A 20,016-nucleotide genomic window follows, 5' to 3' on the forward strand; every position below is an offset into this window, starting at 1 on the left:
AATTGAGTATTATCTCATTTTTTAATAGAAGTCAGATACTCAAATATTACATTTTTTTAGTATTTTTTAAAATTGTAAAAAGTAATAAATCAGAGGCGAATGTCAAAATATCATTCCAAATTAATCCGCTACTTGAATGAAATAGACTCATAGAAAAATGCGTAATCCTCATATATATCATCTATGCAGAAGACAGTCATATATAGAATAGATATCCTTAGTGTATTGAACCGAATAGGATTGATGACAACAGTGGTGATTCATAAGTATTTATTGTTCACTGTATTAAAATTAATGTATTTACATTTTTTAGTTAATATTATGAATTAATGTATTTGAATTTTCATGTTAATGTTATGAATTAATGTATTTGAACTTATTTTATAACTTCATGAATTAATGTAATTGAAAATTTTCGTTAAGTTTATAATTAAATATGACTAAACACAAATTTTTAATAAAAAGTACTTTTATTATTAATACAAGAATTCGATATAATAAATTTATACAAAAATTATTCAACACCTTCTTACTTTTTTTGGTCATTCATTTCATCTTCTCATTCATCAACTTACTAAATTTTAATGGAGTAGACTTACCAACACCTGCCTCTCTCTCTGTCGCACCCGACCCACCTGTCTCTCCTGAAGCATACGCACCAAAGTCATACTCGTCAACATCCTCCTCTTGTGCCATGTTCAAATCAAGACCACTCGGCTTGTCTGGTAGTACATTGACACGAGCTCTGTCGATTAAGAAGTGTGAAGGGATGCTACCACCCCTTCGAAAATAAATGGACATATGATCTAAGGTGTGGTCAAAAGTAGTATGCCTTTGATGAGAGGTACTATCAACTAATGTCCGATGTGGTTGAAACAATTCATGTTGTGGCTCGTGGTGGCTGTGCTATGATGGTTCTGGTTGTTGTGATGGTTCTGGTTGATAATAAAAAAAATAGCTGAAACACTACATAATATTATGATGGTTCTAGTTGTTGTTGTTGTTGGTAGGGTGGATAATGCTGGTAATAAGAAAACAGTTGAAAGACTGGATAAAGCTGTAATTGTTGCTGAGGTGGGTGTTGTGGTTATTGCGGAAGTAGGTGTTGAAGAACTCCCTCCGACAATCTCAGCCATATCCCGAAGGCATCCAAGTACCAAGTCCAGTAATCAGCAGATGGTCTAAAGTCGGCAACTGAAAGGGGATGCTGTTCTCGCACCGACTATTGCGGCGATTGTGCCAAACTTCTATCCATCCCGCATGTAACCCGCTTCAATCATGGATTTGCACTCCACGAAGAGTGATGCAATGGTCATCCACTCTAATGACTTTTGCAGGATCAGGGGCGGGTTGTGCATATCCAAACTAGCGCATTAATCAGTTCGCAGGGTGCCATTCGACACACTCAAATGACAACAAGCATTCATAGTACCTAACCCTATTTTGTTTTTGTGGCCTTCGGCCCTTCGTTGTACGTTATACCATACATTAATCAATCCAATGTCCATTTAGCAAGAATTATATATGTTTTGAGTTACTGGAGCCAGAACTGATATTCTGGTTCTGTCGGCTAGGCATCACCGTTAACTGAGGAGAGGCCGAATGCTAACCTGATGTGACTTCAGCAGAGAAATTTGTAGTTGAACTTCTACTGTTAACGAAATTGTGACTGGTAGAAGCTGGTTTACCATCCCCATTTTTCAGCTGCCTTCAAATTAGGTGCAGCGGATTAGGTAAGATCACCCCCTCCAGTAGTTTATTTTTACTCGTTCAAGCTCAACCTTTGATTGTCATCAAGTTATGTCCGATTAAATTTTTTTGTTAATCTAGATTAGTTTAATTTTGATGATAGTATATGCCTTTTCAACAGTTCTCTATTTAGGGTGTTGGGTTGCTATTCTGAAATTTGAAAATTAAGTCACATTATCCAGTTCTATGTTGTGGCTAGGTTTGGGGCATTAAAATTAAAACCTTATGCTAGAGTCGTAAACAATTGGGTTAGTTTAAATGGGTTTGGTTCCGGTAATTTTACATGCAACTTAGGTTAGCTTCCTGTAGTTGCTGCCATTGGTTCTATTTATTCACATTTTTTGTCACCAACTTGGATTTTGGCAGGGGTAAAATTATGTCTACAAACGAGGATGATGTTAAGAATGATTCTGATAATGATTTGGGTGGTGATTTCGATTATCAATCGAATGCAGAAGATGATGCTGAAGATGACAATGTGGATTCGCTGGATTCTACTAACAAGAGTGAATAAGATTGTGGTATAAAAAGAATAGCAGATTTAATGGTGGAGGATATTTGGAACCTGGAGTTTAGAACAGAGGATGAGACTTTCTAATTTTATAACGCTTATGCTTGTTGGCATGGATTTGTAATGAGGAAGGACGACATCATTAGGGATAACGAAGGTAGAATCATTTACAGGCAACTTATTTGCAATAAGGAGGGCTGGAGGAATATGAGGTATCTTGATCTGGATGATAGATCAAGGGAGGCAAGGTCACTCACGCGAACCAAGTGTCCAGCTCGGCTTAGGGTAAAGCATGACTACGACTGTGGAAGATGAAAGGTATCATGTTTTGTGGAATCTCACAACCACGATCTGACCACCTCCCCCCTTCCCCCGCCCTCAATTTGTGTATCTCATTCCGGCTAATTGTCGTCTCACTGTTACTGATGAAGTCCAAGTGAAAAATCTTCATAATTTTGGTGTCAAGACGTGCTATATTATGGGATATATTGCGTTCCAAAAGGGTGGATATCGTCATGCTGACTTCACACACAAAGATTTGTACAACCACATTGATCGTTATCGTAGATCAAAAGTAAAAAATGGGAATGCCAATGCGGCAATAAATTATTTGATTGGCAAGTTAAACAACGATCCACTGTTCTTTGGAAAGTATACTTTCACTAGTGACAAAGGGCTCGAGCATATTTTTTGGGCAGATGGGCAATCAATTGTCGACTATCACTGCTTTGGAGATATTGTTGCCTTTGATTCAATGTACAAGAAGAATAAATACAACAAACCTTTGGTCATTTTCTCTGGATGCAATCATCATGGGCAGACTATTATCTTTGGCTCCGGCCTACTATCCGACGAAACCACAGACACGTATAAGTGGTTGTTGAAAACATTTGTTGAATCGACGGGTGAAAAAAGTCCTAAAGCAGTAATAACTGATAGAGACTTTGCCATGCGAGATGCAATCAAGAATGTTCTTCCTGATGCGACCCATCGGTTATGCGGATGGCATCTTCAGAGAAATGCATGTGAAAATATAAAGAATCTTAATTTCCTACGGGATTTTAAGGGTCTTATATACGACAACAACGACCGCAGAGATTTTGATCGGAAATGGGCAGCCATTTGGATAAGCACAACCTTGTTGGGAGTACCTGGATAGAAAAGACGTACGAAACTCGTGCGATATGGTCCCATTGTTTCCTACTGAATAAGTTTTTTCAGGTACTTAAGAACGACATCACAGTGTGAAGGTATAAACTCTCTCATAAGATTTTATGTTAATCGCAAGAATACCCTCATTGACTTCATGCATAACCTGGATAGGGCCTTAAAAAAGTATAGACACAATGAATTAATAGCTGACTTTAAGTCTCAGTGCTTTAAGCCAATGATGAGTACCTTGTTGGAGGTATATGAAAGATATGCATATTAAAATTCCAGAAAAAGTTGGGCTTAACCGGTTTCAAACCACTTGCTACATTAAGCCACTTGCTGAATTTTCTACTCATGTACATTAATTTTTTTTGTAGCTGGCCCAATTTGCTTGCTAGCCCATTTACTTTTAGAGAGACTTGAACTACCAAAAATTAAATGTTTTTCCAGGTTAGTTGACCGAGCTTAATCCTAAGCATGTCAGAAAGACTAAATATTCCCTTAAATAAAATAACTTACACTGGGAAAAAAAATATCGAATACCAACTCCTCTACTATCTTACACCTTAATTCCTAACAAGAACTCAATGGGGATCATGATGAATCGATACGGTCGACATAATTTATCTTAATATGCATACAAAATTCGACTTATAACTTACTATGTAACACGATTCCACCAAAAATGACGACATATAAACGGGCATTTAAGAAACTACTTGAAATAAGTTAGAAGACAAATTTACATGATGGCCACAGGTGTCATGACAACAATTGTAGATACCACTACTGTGTTGGACGATGACCCAACCTAACCCTTACATGGTAAGACCTGCAATAAGCCATATACTCATTGAAGTTACTATATAAGAAGAAAAACAAATCGCTGACATGTTTGGTGATATACTAGAGTAATGAAGACCCCATTCGGGTGTCAATTATCTATTATGGTGGCTGGATGATTTGTCATGGGAGTCACCAAATAATCTGTCTATTTTGTCATTCCTTTCTCCTTGCTACTCTTACAGAATTGCCAAACATTGATTATTACATGATTGCAATGTTAAGCATTCATGTCAATAAAAATAAAATGTTGTTATTTTCTAGTTTTTGGACGAGTTACTACAACATATTAGCCTTTATATGCTATTGAAATTACTAAGGAACTTGGATAACTAATTCACAACTCACAAAAATATATACCATAAGACATATATGTATCTATAGGTAAAACAAGAACACGTCACTACATACATAATCAAATTCCAACCATCTTACCCATATCAAAGAAAGTTTATGTCACGAAACGGCATCACCAATTTTTCTTTTAAAATTTTCAATCAATTTTGTGTTTACATTCTAAAAGAAAAATTCACAAACTATCATAGATAACGTAATTACCTAGAATTATCTCCAAACAAACAATCATCATTGATCTTTTGTAGCCCTGCAGTAATTTAATAACGATGTCATGCTATTGTCTTTGACAAACAGAACAAAGAAGAAAATTATTCTTAAGTTTCTAAACCTATTAGAGGTGCTTGTGGTTCTGGTTTTGATCTAATCATTAGATTTTATTGATGAAGCCTCATTCTCTCTTGCAGTTGCTTTTCTATTCTTCTTCTTCTTCAACTCTGCTTCTCTAGTCTTCTTGTTCAGCAACTTCTCTAGGTTTACTATTCTTTCCTCTACATGAGCAATCAAGTTATCCAGTCCCGAATGCTCTTCAACATCATTCGGCTTGCCGTCACCCAATCCCTTTATTGGCTCCACTGCTCTGACCCTTACAATGTGGTCATCAACCCAGACAAAGAATTTGCAATGTAGTTGTGTCACCTAAATCGAATAGAACACAATGAATGTATGGTGGTACAAAACACTCCAATTCAATTTACTCCACATATATCACTGTAATTAATCCCTAAACTCAAAATCTAGAAAATCCTTTCTAATTTTTAAAACATTTTTTATATCAGTTCAAGTTCCATGTCAAAATCAATTTATTAATTTAGGTAGATCTATTTCTAATAAATCAAATTTTTTTTTTCAATTCTCAATCATTCTTCAAAATTAACCAGCTCCAATATCAAATCATATACAAAATCAACCCAATTCAACAGCAAACCGCTTATGAAATCAAATCATTTTCATATCCAATTGTCATGCCATTCCTAATAATTCAAAATCACATCCACGACAACTTGAGCCAGAAAAATCACCAAAATCTAGAGTCTAAACCTCCATTTCAAAAATTCAAAATTTGACCCAATTTTAGCATAAAATTAGTACGCATACATGAAGAATTGCATGCTTACCTTTAACAATGGGCATCCAAAAAATAGCCTATTCGAGTGGATGTTTGTTTTCGACATGTAACAGATGGCATATTTTCCACAGAAGCATTTTGGGGCCACACCATCTTTTACATCCCCAGGTTGCAGCGAACATGAGGTTGCATATCTAGCTTTGAGTTCCTGTTGTCCGTCGTCTCCACCTCTACTTCGTCTCGTGTTTGAGGAGCATGCATCACTGGCCATCAATCTAATTAACATTTAACACCACCATGAACAACTATGATCAACTACTGCATTCGAAATTGAAACAATCTTCTTCCATGAACAGTAATTACAGAAAGTGAGTAACAGAACAAATAACGTAAGATTGTTAGTGAAATTTGAAAAAATACAAACGCCTGAGCTAGAAGAAGAAGCAGTAGGCCTTACAAGGATTTTTTGGATAGGGTTTCAGATTCCGGTCGCCGGTTCCTGGCCGGAGAATGGACAAGTTACGGTCTTCGAGGGATTCAAAAAAACTTAACCCTGCCAGTGAGTCACAAAAAAAAGCAACGCATGAGCTACAAGAAGAACTAGTGGGTAGGATATTCGAGGTTTTTCGGATGAACTTATCCCTGCCGGTGAGTCACCAAAAAATAAAAAATGCATTATATAGAAGAAGAAGCAGTGGGCCTTACAAGGGTGTTTCGAGAGAGTTTTACAGTAGATCACCGCTAAAAGAAGAAGTAGTAGGCAGCGTTTTCGGTTTCGGATCAGCTTAACCCTGTCGGTGAGTCACCAAAACATACAGACACATGGAGTAGAAGAATTAGGAATAAAACTTCTTAATTTTGAAATATTTGGCAAAATTTAACTATTTGTATATTGCACTTGGAATACATATATGTTATGTGGTATAATGTAAATAACATAGAATATAATGCAATGTGAAAACATTTAATGAAGCGATTAATGAAGTTTAGAAAACTTTACTTAATCAATGACCGTGATGGTGACACTTAAGCAAAGATAAATCATCCACAAAATTACTATGGAATTGAAAGAAATCACTATAAACTAATTTTTACAATATTTCTGCCTCTCTCCCTATTTTTTCTTTCTTTCGTTCTCTCCCTTATTTTTTTCCTTGAGAATTTTGGTAAATGTATGGAAGGAAAGCAACTTCGTTAAGCCAAATTTAAAGGGGTCAGGTATTCATCCATCTCCTGTTTTTGGGTTATACTTGTCTCCTGCATGTAAGTAGGCTGAAAAAGCAATCAACACGTATTGCTCTCGGTGTGTCATGTGGCCAAAGCTGTCAAGAATTTCTAAAAATGTACAATATCAGGGGCGCGTGTTGTTCTGGTGACGCTACACATGTTTAAAGCTGCTAAAAATTTCTGAGAGAGCAACTCTCCTGCATGTTGCTCTGGTGACGCCACACATGTTCAAACCTGCTAGGAATCTCTGCTCCTTACCTGTTGTGCAATACTATTATTTTTTCCATATAAAAAATAATTTTAGCGAGATTTTGAGGTTCAACCAAAAATAATCTAAATCCGATTGTTTGCATGATAGTAACTTAATAGAAATAAATTGTCTATGAAAATAAGAACATGAGAAAATTATTTAAGTGTAATAAATTTTGTGTAAAAAGGCTAGTTATTTTTAATATAATATTCTAAGTGTTCTATTGTATAAAAATAACAAATCTGATATCTCACACACACTCATACAGAAATATTTAAAAAAAATTTGTTTAAATAAAAATATTCTATTTTTCAAATTTAAATCACCAAAAAATTTAATTTTGCAATCACTAGTTACAAGATTAGAAACATCTTTTCTTACCTCAATCTCACAACCACAACAAAATTGAGAAAGAAATTTGTATAATTGTAGCTTAATAAAAATAAATTTTTGTCTAAAAAGATGAGTACATAAAAAATTAACAAGTAAAGATTTTGTGAGAAAAAGTTAGTTATTTTTTAATATAATATTTCAAATGATCTATTATATAAAAATATATATCTGACATCTCACTCACACTCAAAGATAAAAAAAAGAAAAAAAATTTATTTAAATAAAAAATATTCTATTTTCTAATTTTAAATAATTATAAAAAGAATTATGTTTCTGTACATTATTCTTCAATTTAACATGATATACCAACAAAATTAAGAAAAAATCAATTTTGAACTCAGTAAAATTAAAAATTTTTCTTACCTCAATTTCATAGCCACAGCAAAATTGAAGAAGAATATTTGCATAATAGTAGATTAATAGAGACAAACTTTTGTCTATAAATATGAGTACTACGATTAAAGATTAATACTTTCAGATTTTGTTTGAAAAAACTTATTTATTTTTTAATATAATATTTCAAGTACATTTCTATATAAAAATACACAAATTTAATATCTCATTGTGTCATTCATATTCATACTCATAAAGATAGAAAAAAGGAGAAAAAAAGCATCTATAATTTAAATAAAAAAAAACTCTATTTCCATTTTAAATAATTGTAAAATGAGTTACATTTTTATGCATTACTCCTCAATTACACTTTTGTTATAAGAATGAGTACATGAAAAATTAAGGAGTAAAGATTAATATTTTTAAATTTTGTGACGAAAAACTAAATATTTTTTAAAATAATATTTCAAAGTACTACACAAGTCAAATATCTCCCCCATACTCAGACAGAAAGACTGAGAAATAAAAATAGGTCTTTAAGATGAATTCTTAAAAAATGGATCTTAGTGATGACGGTAAGAAAAAGTGCCCTTCATTCTTCATACACATTCATGCTAGACTTGTAGTTGGCGGAAGGTTTATTTTAATCATATAAGAACATATTTTTCTATGCATATATATTTTTCTCATGCATATCTTGTTATATATCTTGAAGAGAAGGTAGAAAGATTGGGAATTAACGATACTCTTGAATATATAAATGGTGTTTGATTAACATTTTTCGACTTTTAATTTACTTAAATAAATTTCTCTGTGCTTTTAAGAATATATGATTGATTTTGGCAGAGCAGAGCTGCTATAGTGCTCTATGTTCCTTCCCTTTTAGAATTTGTTGTCTTATTATCTGGGTTTCCTTCCCTTGTAGTTGAGACAATAATACACACTTTTCTTCCTATATTTCTCTCTGGTCTCTTACATAATGCAAAACTGTTTACAATTACAGGCCCAAACAAATTATAAATAGTATAAAATTAAATCTAAAAATTATACAAGAAACAATTTCTTAATCTTCTTTTCTGATGTCCTTAAAGCTTGATCAAGAAACAGAAAATGGTTTTTGTGTCGGGGCGCAAATGACTAGAAATCTAGAATAGATACAACTGAACTGACCCTGCAATCAAGGGTAACAACAACATTTTATGATGATGCAGGCTTACACAACTCTGCTACAAAATTTTTATGGCTAGTGCTAGTATACAGTTAGTATATTGGGATCAGAAAAGTATCTTATCTTGATAGATCTCCAATGCTTGGATAACCTTCTCAATGAACAATTTCCGGTGCAATCTATACCTGCATGCGTAGGATTCGCAATGAACTATTAATAGAAGCTTAATGGTTTAAGATTTTCCAAAATAAAATTTAAAAAGCTTATGAAACTGCTAGCTCATGGAAATTAGGCATACTTAATTGCAGCTTCGAGCGTCCTCGGAGCGTTCGGCAAGGAATCTGTGGTGATCACAGGAAAGTGAAGCATTAGCTTTTATAATCAAAGCAAATTCCAATGAAAGACAAACATTGTTCAAGTTAGACCACAATTTCAAAAGGTTGAGTCCATCCTAGATGATAGGACCAAAATATTATCCTAGACCTTTTGCACCATGTGCAAATTGGCTCCTAGAGCTTTCCCAAAAATGTATATTGACCTAATTGGTAATTTTTCCATCAATTATCAACAAAAATAACAAAATTTTAGAGTATCAAAGTTGTATATCTGGAAAAGTTCAGGAGAACAAAGTTAAAGAGGGTATAAACACACTTATTTTTGGCCAAAATGCAGGTTTACAAAAGTTAAAGGGGTCGATTTGTCATTTTTTTTTTTACAATTAGGGGCTAAAATGCTGCGGAAGTAACTTGAATCTTGCTGGTAGCGTATAGAAGACCAACTGATCTAGCTATCTATTATTTCTTTTTGGTCAACCAGAATGTCCCAAAAAAATATTTTCAAGCCAACATAATTGTAAACTATTATGTAGCCGACTCCACCTAGTGGTAAATTATTTTTGTTTCTAATGTCAGGATATGAACATCTAACTTACCAAGCAATTTCTCGTCTTGCTTAGAGGTTGTAGCGTATTGAGCAAGCATCTGTCGACATTCTTGTTGCAACTCCTTTACTGCCATTCTTTCTGCACTAGGGATTGAAGGCACATCCTTGTCCGACCAAGTTGGCAATGTTCGTGCTGCAGCTACAACAGCTCCATCAACAAAAGTATCGCCATCGATTGCTAGACATTCTGCTATTAATTTCAAGTGGCGTCTTCATTAGCACCAGTGTGACTAGAGGAAAGCTAAAAAAAAGCACAATATAGAAAGGAAATTCATATTGCTCATACTGTTATGGTAATATTCTTCGGGAAGACCAGATATATTGAAGACGGACAAAAAGGAATCCAGATGAATCTTTGCATTGCCTGAGAATTTGATCACATCCCAAGGATTCTGCAAATGTAAGTTACTATAAGGACTACACTTGCACAATTCAATGGATCTAAATGCCAAACACAAGTTTTAAGTTTATAAGAATTTTTCTTACAAGTTTTCAGATCACAGATTTTTACTTCAGTTAGTTAATACCATTAGGGATGCAATATAGGCCTTCTGTGTGTAATTTTTCACCCTTTTTATTACATGGAATTTTTACTAACAAATGTAGAACATTAATTTGGTCAAATATTTCAAGGAAAAAAATTACCACCGGTGATGAAAATCCATATCTTTGCATTAGGATCTCATTCTTCTGTCCGCTCATGTAATTAATTGTCATCTGTAATAAATTTTTTTGGTTTCAACGCCACAATCAGGATCTCCAATGTAAAGATGAAATAAGACAAACAATAAAATAGGAAGGCAAGGAAACTTTCAGATTCCCAACTTTCAAGCATGTAAACCAATCTAATAAAAAAAAAAATTAACCAAATAGTGCAAACATATGAACAATAAGACTCCAGCTCGAGCAATCTAATTGCGCTTAGACCATAAAATTGGAAGAGTGCAACACATATCACTCTTGTCTATGCTTTTATATACTTCACAGAAAAAGGAGTATAGATTCATTTGGCATGCATGCAATCTATCAAGCTATATTTCTCCAAGACTTATGCACACGTTTTACCCTTTTGCTATCTTGCAAAAGCAAGGCCACGATTAAAAAATCAGCACTATGATATGTTCAATATAATAAGCAAGGAGTCAATAAAAGCACAGTTTATAGAAGTGTCACATAGTTTACCTCATCTCCCCTTTTAATTTGCTCGCCAGCATTTATAAGAACTTCAAGCATCCTGTCCTTAAAACGCCAATGCAGAAAGCAATTCGGCTCAAAGGAATGGTTCAGCATATCTGAAAAGACAAAGATTTAAAAGTTAGAAAATCTATACACCTAAAGTTTAAAAAACAAGCTCGGTGCTGTTGTTTTCCCGCTATATTCCCCCACTCCAACTCAAACTTTACCATTTATGTTCAGAGTTTGGCGCTTCTTCCTGCAGTGCAGAAAATATACATTGCATGCATAATCAGGTTTTAAAAATTGTTCAATAGGTTTAAATATTAACTTGGAAAATAGATTTCTGAAAAAATTATGAAAACATGGAAGATTTGCTTGATTATATTAAGAGTGCAAAATAGGCAACATATTTACTCAGACTAACTAAAGAGATATGCTCATACCAGCATAAGGAATAAGCATATTTGCATCTTGAGTTAATGCACCAATTCTCGTCTGCATGTTAATACATCGTGACTGTGCAATACCCACTGCCCACAAGAACCTTCGAGGATCACGAGCAAGACGCTTTATTTTAAGGGGTGCAGAATTGTGCTGAACAATGTTGACACCAAATATGTTCAGAACACAGTAACAACTTTCATGTGTAATGGAAAACTAACAAAATCAAGAAACACAACTTGATATTTACCCAGTTCATTTCCCAGAATTCTTGGGCTCGATATTGCTGGTTTCTCATAGTAGAAGCAAGATCAGGATCTTGAAGCTCTGAAAGTTCATCCTGTGGGAGAGAAGTAAAGTTGTTTGTAAAAAACTATGGTAAGTTTTAGGCATAGCTATTAGTGATCATACACAAGGTTATAGTAGTTTATTATACAGAAAATTCTTAAAACAATGACCAATTCATTAGAGCTTATATGTATTTTGTGGCTCAACCAAAAATTAAACAAGTCATCCCTGAGGGACAACCAAATTTTTGTATGGGCCAAATAAAGATCTTAAGGGAAGAAAATGCAAGTTAAGATATTGTTAAAAGAGAAAAAATGAAACACCCCAACAAGGGAAAATTGGAATATCTATTACATCAATGATATCGATTTGAGGTCAAGAGTCTATAACTCAGCATGTCATAGCCTCAACCATCTCATACAAGTTTAGTGATTCAAAATCTGTTTTGTTTACACTTTACACACCTCTGAAGCTAGAAGTAAGCTGGTACACTCATCTGCACTTGGTAAGAAGTCACCATACAACTGCCAAAAGTTGTCTTCGCAATCAAATGCATATAGGAGGAGGCAAGCTAACCTTAAGTCCCAATCTGTCTGCCACAAAGATTTTATGCAATTACAATAAGCATGATAACCAGAAAACAATTCCTTTTAAGTTTCTAAGGTGGCATAAATGTTGTAACAACAACGGGTGACAAATTTGTAAAATATATACAACTTATAACTTATTATGAAATAATGAATTTAGAGAAAATAATTACCTCTGGATCTGTAGAGTTGATAATATCAAATATTGGATGACCTATAGGAATTATATCTGGGAAAAACATCCATGGGAGTTTCTTGCTTATGGTTAACATCAATTCAAGAGGAATTTCCATTATAACCCTTGCTCGCCGGAGAGGTTCCACATCTTTGGAAGCATACACACCAAATCCATCCGGCCCTTCCTTAAACTCAACTCCGTAAGCTCTCATGCTTCGGACATAACCGATCTTGTAGAAATCAGGATCTGCAGGCTCCAACTACAAGAACAAACCAATACATTAATTAATTAACTTACAACAGAATATCCCATCAAACCTGAAGACCCTTTTAAGAATTCATCCAAAGGCAAATTCTTCAATAAAGAAGGTTCTCAAAATCAAAACCAAGGTCTACTCTATTTGTTTGCTGTTTAAAATCATAAAATATCTACACTATTTGTTATACTTCTATGAATATCAAAGCAGATCAAAGCATGGAAACTGTAAACCCTCCATTCGAAGTCTCACATTTATAAGCTAATTTAGGCTTGGTTTGGCAAAGTTTTTATCTTTTGAAAGTACTTTATCAAATCTAGCATTTGAAAGATGGCTTTCTAAAAGTTGTAGCATTTGTGTTTAGTAAATCAAACTAAAAATGGCTTTCAATAAGTAGTAACAATTGTATTTGATAAAATAACTTTTAAAATTTAAAAAGAACACAATAGACATAAATATTAAAGTAAATTTAGATAGTTATTAATATATGAGAGTATATTAGGCTTTTTAATTTTGATAAGCCAACTTTACCAAACTACTCCTTAAATACTTTCAAAAGCACTCCTAACTTTTAACGGCTGCAGGCAGAAGTACATAATCTTTTTTATTTATAAGACAAAAAATAAGGTGCTTGTAGTTTTCAAAAGTACAAACTCCTCTTCAAGAGGCTTTACCAAACCAAGCCTTAGCATGCTGCTAGCTTAACAACGAACATCAAGCATCGTTCCACTAAAAGGAACCAATCATATTGGACCGTGCCAAAAGTGAGCTACCAACTACCTAACACAATCCTCCTTTTTTGTTATAATCAAAACTTGGACCAAGTAAAGGATTGCAATAATCAGCACATCATAGACCCAGATTGTGCTTCTAACAGTTGGATCAATCACTTACCACACTAAGCAATTAAGGATGTTAAAGCTATCAAATCCTAAGGATTATCCAAGTAAAATGAAATACCTCAGAGGCTGAGTCATGCTGTTTTGGAGTCTGAAACAATGGAAATGTGGGTGCATCAACCGAAGCTCTAATGGGCTGAGCTTTGTTTTCAGAATGAGAGGCGCCAAATGAAGAACAAGGGGGTCGCCACAAGAATCCATGGCTAGGTCCTTTTAACTGTTAAGCATGGAAAAACCAAGTTCAGAAAGGAGAACACAACATACAGAGTCACAAAAAGAGAAAGAAAAGAACCTGGGTGTTGGAGAAAAAGAACTGCGTTGGCTGGTGAAGAAGGGGAGAAGCCATGTGATTGGAGGGAAGAGAAGAGAACAGAGTAGAAAACAACGTTATCCGTAGCTCTAGTTTGAATAGTGAAATGAGGAACAATCACAATAAAAATCATAAATTTTAAAGAAAATTTTCAATACACTTAAACAAAAATTAAATTGTGATATAAATTAATATTTTAGTTATTATTTTTATACGAATATATTTTACGTAAATAAAAATATAATAGTATTTGAAATTTGAAAATCAATATTGTAATTACAAGATAATTTTTTTTAGTGGTAAAGATTAAGATATTAGTATAATATAATAAGATGTTTGGAAAGTTTTAAAAGTAATTTTTTTTAAGTTTTTGATTTATGAAAATTAGTAGTATTAATGTCCGGTGCAATTTTCAAAATCAAATTGCAACTTTTTAAAAAGCTATTTAAGAGCTTATAGAGAAGTTAAAAAAATTACTTTTTCATAATACTACTACTTTTTATCATATTTTTATAAAATAAGCACTTTTAAAACTAAAAATTCAAACACAAAATAACTTATTTATAAACTATTTTTAATATAGTCATTTATTGTTTAAATTATTTTTTAAAAAATAGCTTAATTAAGCTATTTTTCTAAATTAGAGCTAAATTTATACTACTTAATACTTATAGAATTTTGATTTTCCACCGGTTGATTATTAATTTACTTTTGGTTTAATTACTCTGCAGGTTCCTATAGTTTCACCAAATTTTCAATTAGATCCATATACTTTCTTTCTTTTCAATTGGGTCCCTATACATTATTTTTTTTTCAATTTAGTCCTTGTTAACGTTAAACGTAAAAAAAAATGTTAGTGAATTGTGAAATTACTTGTATATTTTTAGAGACCTAATTGAAAAGAAAAAAATATAGAGACCTAATTGAAAATTTGATGAAATTATAAATATTCAATGAAAGATATTCCTATAATCCCTATTTAATGATTCTACGACATAAAATATACTCTTATACTCCTTTTTATTTTGTCGCTATCATTCTTTTTCTTATTTATATACAAATTGTACCAAAAATACATTCTCTTTATTTTTTTGACTTTCAAAATATCTTATCTTAAGAATATAAAAAAAATATTGGATAAAATAAAACAGACATAATAGTAATAAATATATATAAAATTCAGTTTCCATCACTCAAGTATTGATTATGACTAACATAATGAAAGAATTTGCATATGGCATATAGTAATAAGAACCGTTGATAGAGTAATAACTAAAATTATTTACAAAATTTGATTTTTATATAGTTCCTCAAACAAGAGAACCAATTTATCCGACAAAAACCCAAAAGCAAGTATATTAAAAGCATGAATTTTTTCTATGTTCAAGCAAGAACAAGAAATACATATTTTTTCAAGTATCGATAAAAGACAAGACATATAAGGCAACAGTCCAAAATTTTTTCTGCACATTCTTGGATTAAACTAGGGGTGGCAAAGCGGGCCGGCCCGCTCCAACCCGCCCCGCCCCGCCTAAACCCGCCTCATAAACGGGGCGGACCGGCCCGCCCTGCCAACTAAAATGGGTTCAAAATGCTAGCCCGCCCCTTTATGGTGGATTGGCGGGTTGGCGGGCTAGCCCGCTTGACTTTTTTTTTGTGAAAAATAAAATTTATAAAAATTAACCAAAAAATAATAATTAAAAAATCAAATACAAATAAAAAATAGTCAAATTATAATATAATTTTTTACTTTTTTTTTTAATTTTTAACTTTAATAAAATTGTTCAAAATAATATTTGTCAATAAAATTATCTTTATTTTAAAAAATAAGTCACATAATTTGAGCATATATACGAAATTGTAAAATAAAATAAATAAAGTTAATAACTAAAAGAAGAATAAAAACAAAAAATGAAAAAAAGTGTTTAAAAATTCTATAATTATTAATTTTATAATAGTAATCACTCTTTTATTTAATTAAAAAAAAAGAAAAATAAAAAGTCTTCGGCCCGGCGGATCGGCCCGCCCCGCCCTGCCAAAACCCGCCAATTTGGCGGATTTTTTAAATTTGGCGGGCTCCAAATCCTAGCCCGACCCGCCTTTTTTAGCGGGTTTAGCGGATCGGCCCGACGGGCTCGACCCGTTTTGCCACCCCTAGATTAAACTATGTCAAACAGTATCAACCGTCATCGACCAGCAATTTTCTGAGGTTCACTCCTTTTTCCATAAAAAAAATCCTTGCTTGCTCTAGCATAAACTGATATTTCATCTCCCTTGAATATGATTTTTGCCATTGCAACTGATGCCAAGTGACACACAGGCCGTCGAGCACCAAAAGTAAGCAGAGAATACAATGCATCTTCACACCGTCTTTGCCACAATGAAATATTTTCCTAGAAAATATGATAAATTTTAACATAAAAAAACATACTAAGATTTTTAATAAAAACACGAGAAGTCAACACAAATACAAGAAAATAAATGCAAATTCCTATAGAACCCGATAAACCAATGATTCTAACAAACAAAGAGGATTGATATGCATCCTGAATAAAAGCGTTTCATAACCAATACCACATAAGAGATATAATGGAACCAATTGTAGCCCCAACAACCACCTGGTTCATTGTATGAAGTTGTTGTGATGCCCTTAGATACGACTGGAAACACACAAGAGCATGCATCAGAAACTCAAGCTACCAAAAATATTAGTTGCCATCATTACAGTAAAACTTGGATATTTCAATGCTAATTCATATGAATAGCTTATATTAGATAAATTCATATTTTAAAAAGTTCTTACCAAGTTTCAATGGATAAATATGTTTGTGCATTCTGAATATAAATGCAAATAATGCAATGTTTGAATACATATACTGAAGGTTTCCAAGCTTATATGCTTTCCTTCGTTGAGATCATTGCAATATGGAAACAATAACATGACATAAGTCATCAACTAGACAAAAGGCAGACCTCAGTGTCATGAACAATTACCAAACGGAAATACAATATTGCCAAACGAAAATACAATATACTTACAAAATAAGAACCACATGTCAAGTACAGTTCACTGAGGACAATGTTGTAAACATTTAGCCCAAGCAATTCTACAGCTGCAGCATGATAAGAGAAACAATCGCATGTATATAGTGAATCAGTATATACTAAAATAAGAACCATTTTATCATATGATGATGAAAATATAACTAAAAATAAAGGATCAATCCACATAAGCATGAGTTCAGCAGTATATACCTCAACTTCAATGGTATTAAATCAGAATCCAGAATTCCCTTTAACTGCAACAAGAAGTCAATCCGGACAAGCCACTGCAGCCGAAATGCAATACCTAAGGCCAACCCCCCAAGTCCCTGCATCCAACCTAGTCCTGGGCTCTGTCTGAAATGGAAGCCACGGGAGTAGGCGCGAGGCAGCAAAACCAGGCGCAAGGGATGGAGGGGCGGCGTGGTGAGGGAGGGACAGAGGCACGGCGCGGCAAGGCGAGGGAAGCATGGAAGCACGGAGGCACGGAGGCGAGACACGGCGAGGGAGAGAGGGACAGAGGTGCAGCGAAATACAAGGGATGAGTAGAATACAAGGGACGAGGCATGACAGGGATGTCGAGAGGAGGAGGCACGGCGAGAGGCACCGTGCGGCAGATCCGGAGAGAGCTCGATGAGAGGTTAGGGATAAGGATATGGGAGTGTGGGGGGTCACTGGGCTATGGATGGGAGTGTGGGGGTCAAGTGAGAATGGTTTTTTTAGAATTTTTAAAATATAAGAGTGTCCTGTTATCTTCAAAAAGAGAATATTCATTTTTTTAAGAAAATATTTTGTTATTTTAGACGTTTTTGTCACGGTAGGGATTTAATTGAAAAAAAATTAACATATAGAGACTCAATTGAAAAGAAAAAAAAGTATAGGGACCTAATTGAAAATTTCGTGAAACTATAGGGACCAACAGAGTAATTAAACCTTTACTTTTAATAGTTATATAAGTGTAGGATAGTCATGATGGTGAATAGGGTATTTTTATTTAAATAAATAAAATAAATCTAATAATTACTAAAATAAATATTTTAAAAAATAATTGCCGATTTAAATACATCAGCCTAAGGCATGTTAGATGTACCATTGTTATCTCGTTTACACTGTAAACGAGATAGATCCTTATCTCGTTTACGTTGTAAACGAGATAAAGTCGTACCGCGCCTATAAATATAACTGTTTACAGCATCTCTCTGGGTCCTAATTTGACTTAGTCAAACTCTTTCTCCCCTCTTTCAACCCTTTCCTACCATATTTGAGTCTGATACGGTGATAGCACGCCAGGCGGAGAACGACGGAGACATCAACAGACTGAACGAGACGTCGCATTACGTTGGAGCGGCCGACTTCGAGGTTAGTTGGTATTGTTTGGTTAATCTAAGTATGTGGACATTGTTAGGCTAGACCCGTAGTGACAAGCATTGAGTAAAATGCCTTAGGGATTGGTCTGTAGGATGAATTTAGAAACAATATTTGCTTGTGTAAAATTGTTATGATTTAATTAGGATTTGCTATGTATAGACTAGAAACATGGAATTATATTTTTAAGTAGAAGTAGTTCTATGTTCTTAAGTATACTATAGAAATTTTTTATTACCTCTATATAAGTAAAAATACTTTTCTTATTCCACAGAGTCCTCGCCTTCTACTGTCCCGGCGAGTCAGCCATACCCTTCCTCCACCGGACGCCATTGTCCCGTATCTACATGAGGTCGGATTCGGCGACACGGTGCCCCCTCAAGGACTTCACTTTTGACAATTCTCTTATTTCAGCACTCATTGAGCGATGGCGGTCGGAGACGCACACGTTTCATCTCCCGTGGGGTGAGGTCACTATCACCATGCAGCATTAATGAGGTATCTCTTGCCCTCGGCTAACTTGAACCGAATCATGAAATTCGTAGCCATGTGTTTAATGCAGTACGCATGGAAGGCTCTTAGGGGATGTCATCCACTATCATCGGAGATAACCAGCAGGCCGTCTTGTGGGGTGACGTGGCGTCTCAGATTAGTTAGGAAGAACGACCATGACTCGGTGCTCTCAGACTCCACAATGGCAAAAGTAATAGGCAGGATGTTGCTATTTCCATCTTGCACCACCGCAATAAGTAATACTCCACCGTACCTACCATACAGATGCGTACCGTCTACAGAGACAAAGGGCTTGCAATACTTGAAGGCCTCCACACATGAAGGGAAAGCCCAAAATACCTTATCGAACATACTGTATTCGCGTAGTAGGAGGTGTTCATCGTAGAATGTTTTGACGCGTAGGTCACAAATGGTACCAGGAAAAGAGCTCTGCAGTGCCTGACTGCCTGAAGTAGCTTTGGAACCTTATTGTACGACTCTTTTCAATCTCTGTATATCTGTGCAATTGCCTTCTGCTTAGCAATTCACACCTTTCTGTAGGATGGTTTAAAGTGATAGCTTGTTTGGACCGCACCTTGCAAAACCGAAATGCTTACAGAGGGGTTGAACTGAATCAACAGCAAGATGACCCTGCAGATCAGACTGCTGTCTAACTAACGATGGTCTTGAGATATGGTGGATGCTAGACAATTATGCACTCTACCAACCCTCAGAACCTCCCTGAACACAACAACACAGTATTGCTTTAACCATGTTGTACACCTACTTAATATATCAACAGAAATACTGAACAACGCAAGTAAATTTAAAGCTTACCAGTATCCGAGGTTTTGTCGAAGAGCCACACGGAGGCTCTATTGACACCCATTCTTAGCTTGACGGCACTGCACATGGTGCTTTAACCGGTCTGATTCGATTACTCGATACTCGGCACTCCTCCGAATACTGTAGTTCTTCATACCCTGAAGCA

At 34.6% G+C, this 20,016-nt stretch overlaps 2 protein-coding genes across 3 annotated transcripts; one reads left to right on the top strand and one right to left on the bottom strand.

Moving 5' to 3' along the window:
• The first annotated feature begins 2,738 nt into the window (after positions 1-2,738).
• LOC130974777 (protein FAR1-RELATED SEQUENCE 4-like) lies at positions 2,739-3,419 on the top strand. The gene has a single exon (XM_057899630.1). The coding sequence runs from the start codon at positions 2,739-2,741 to the stop codon at positions 3,417-3,419; it is 681 nt and encodes a 226-aa protein (XP_057755613.1).
• Positions 3,420-8,670: 5,251 nt separating this feature from the next.
• Positions 8,671-14,275, bottom strand: LOC130973367 (protein PLASTID TRANSCRIPTIONALLY ACTIVE 14-like). Of its 2 annotated transcripts, none has more exons than XM_057897852.1 (12): positions 14,109-14,275; positions 13,878-14,033; positions 12,657-12,920; positions 12,361-12,489; positions 11,859-11,948; positions 11,611-11,761; positions 11,174-11,283; positions 10,637-10,708; positions 10,278-10,383; positions 9,981-10,181; positions 9,348-9,390; positions 8,671-9,234 (listed from the first exon to the last, which is right to left on the bottom strand). In XM_057897852.1, the coding sequence occupies exons 1-12, from the start codon at positions 14,160-14,162 to the stop codon at positions 9,156-9,158; spliced, it is 1,455 nt and encodes a 484-aa protein (XP_057753835.1). In that variant the 5' UTR covers positions 14,163-14,275; the 3' UTR covers positions 8,671-9,155. The 2 variants fall into 2 exon arrangements, with proteins under 2 accessions (XP_057753835.1, XP_057753836.1); XM_057897853.1 differs by having other exon boundaries at positions 8,674-9,234; positions 9,981-10,178.
• Positions 14,276-20,016: the final 5,741 nt, after the last annotated feature.

The sequence above is a fragment of the Arachis stenosperma genome, chromosome 4 (genome assembly GCF_014773155.1).
Source record: "Arachis stenosperma cultivar V10309 chromosome 4, arast.V10309.gnm1.PFL2, whole genome shotgun sequence".
NCBI classification, from domain to species: Eukaryota; Viridiplantae; Streptophyta; class Magnoliopsida; order Fabales; family Fabaceae; genus Arachis; species Arachis stenosperma.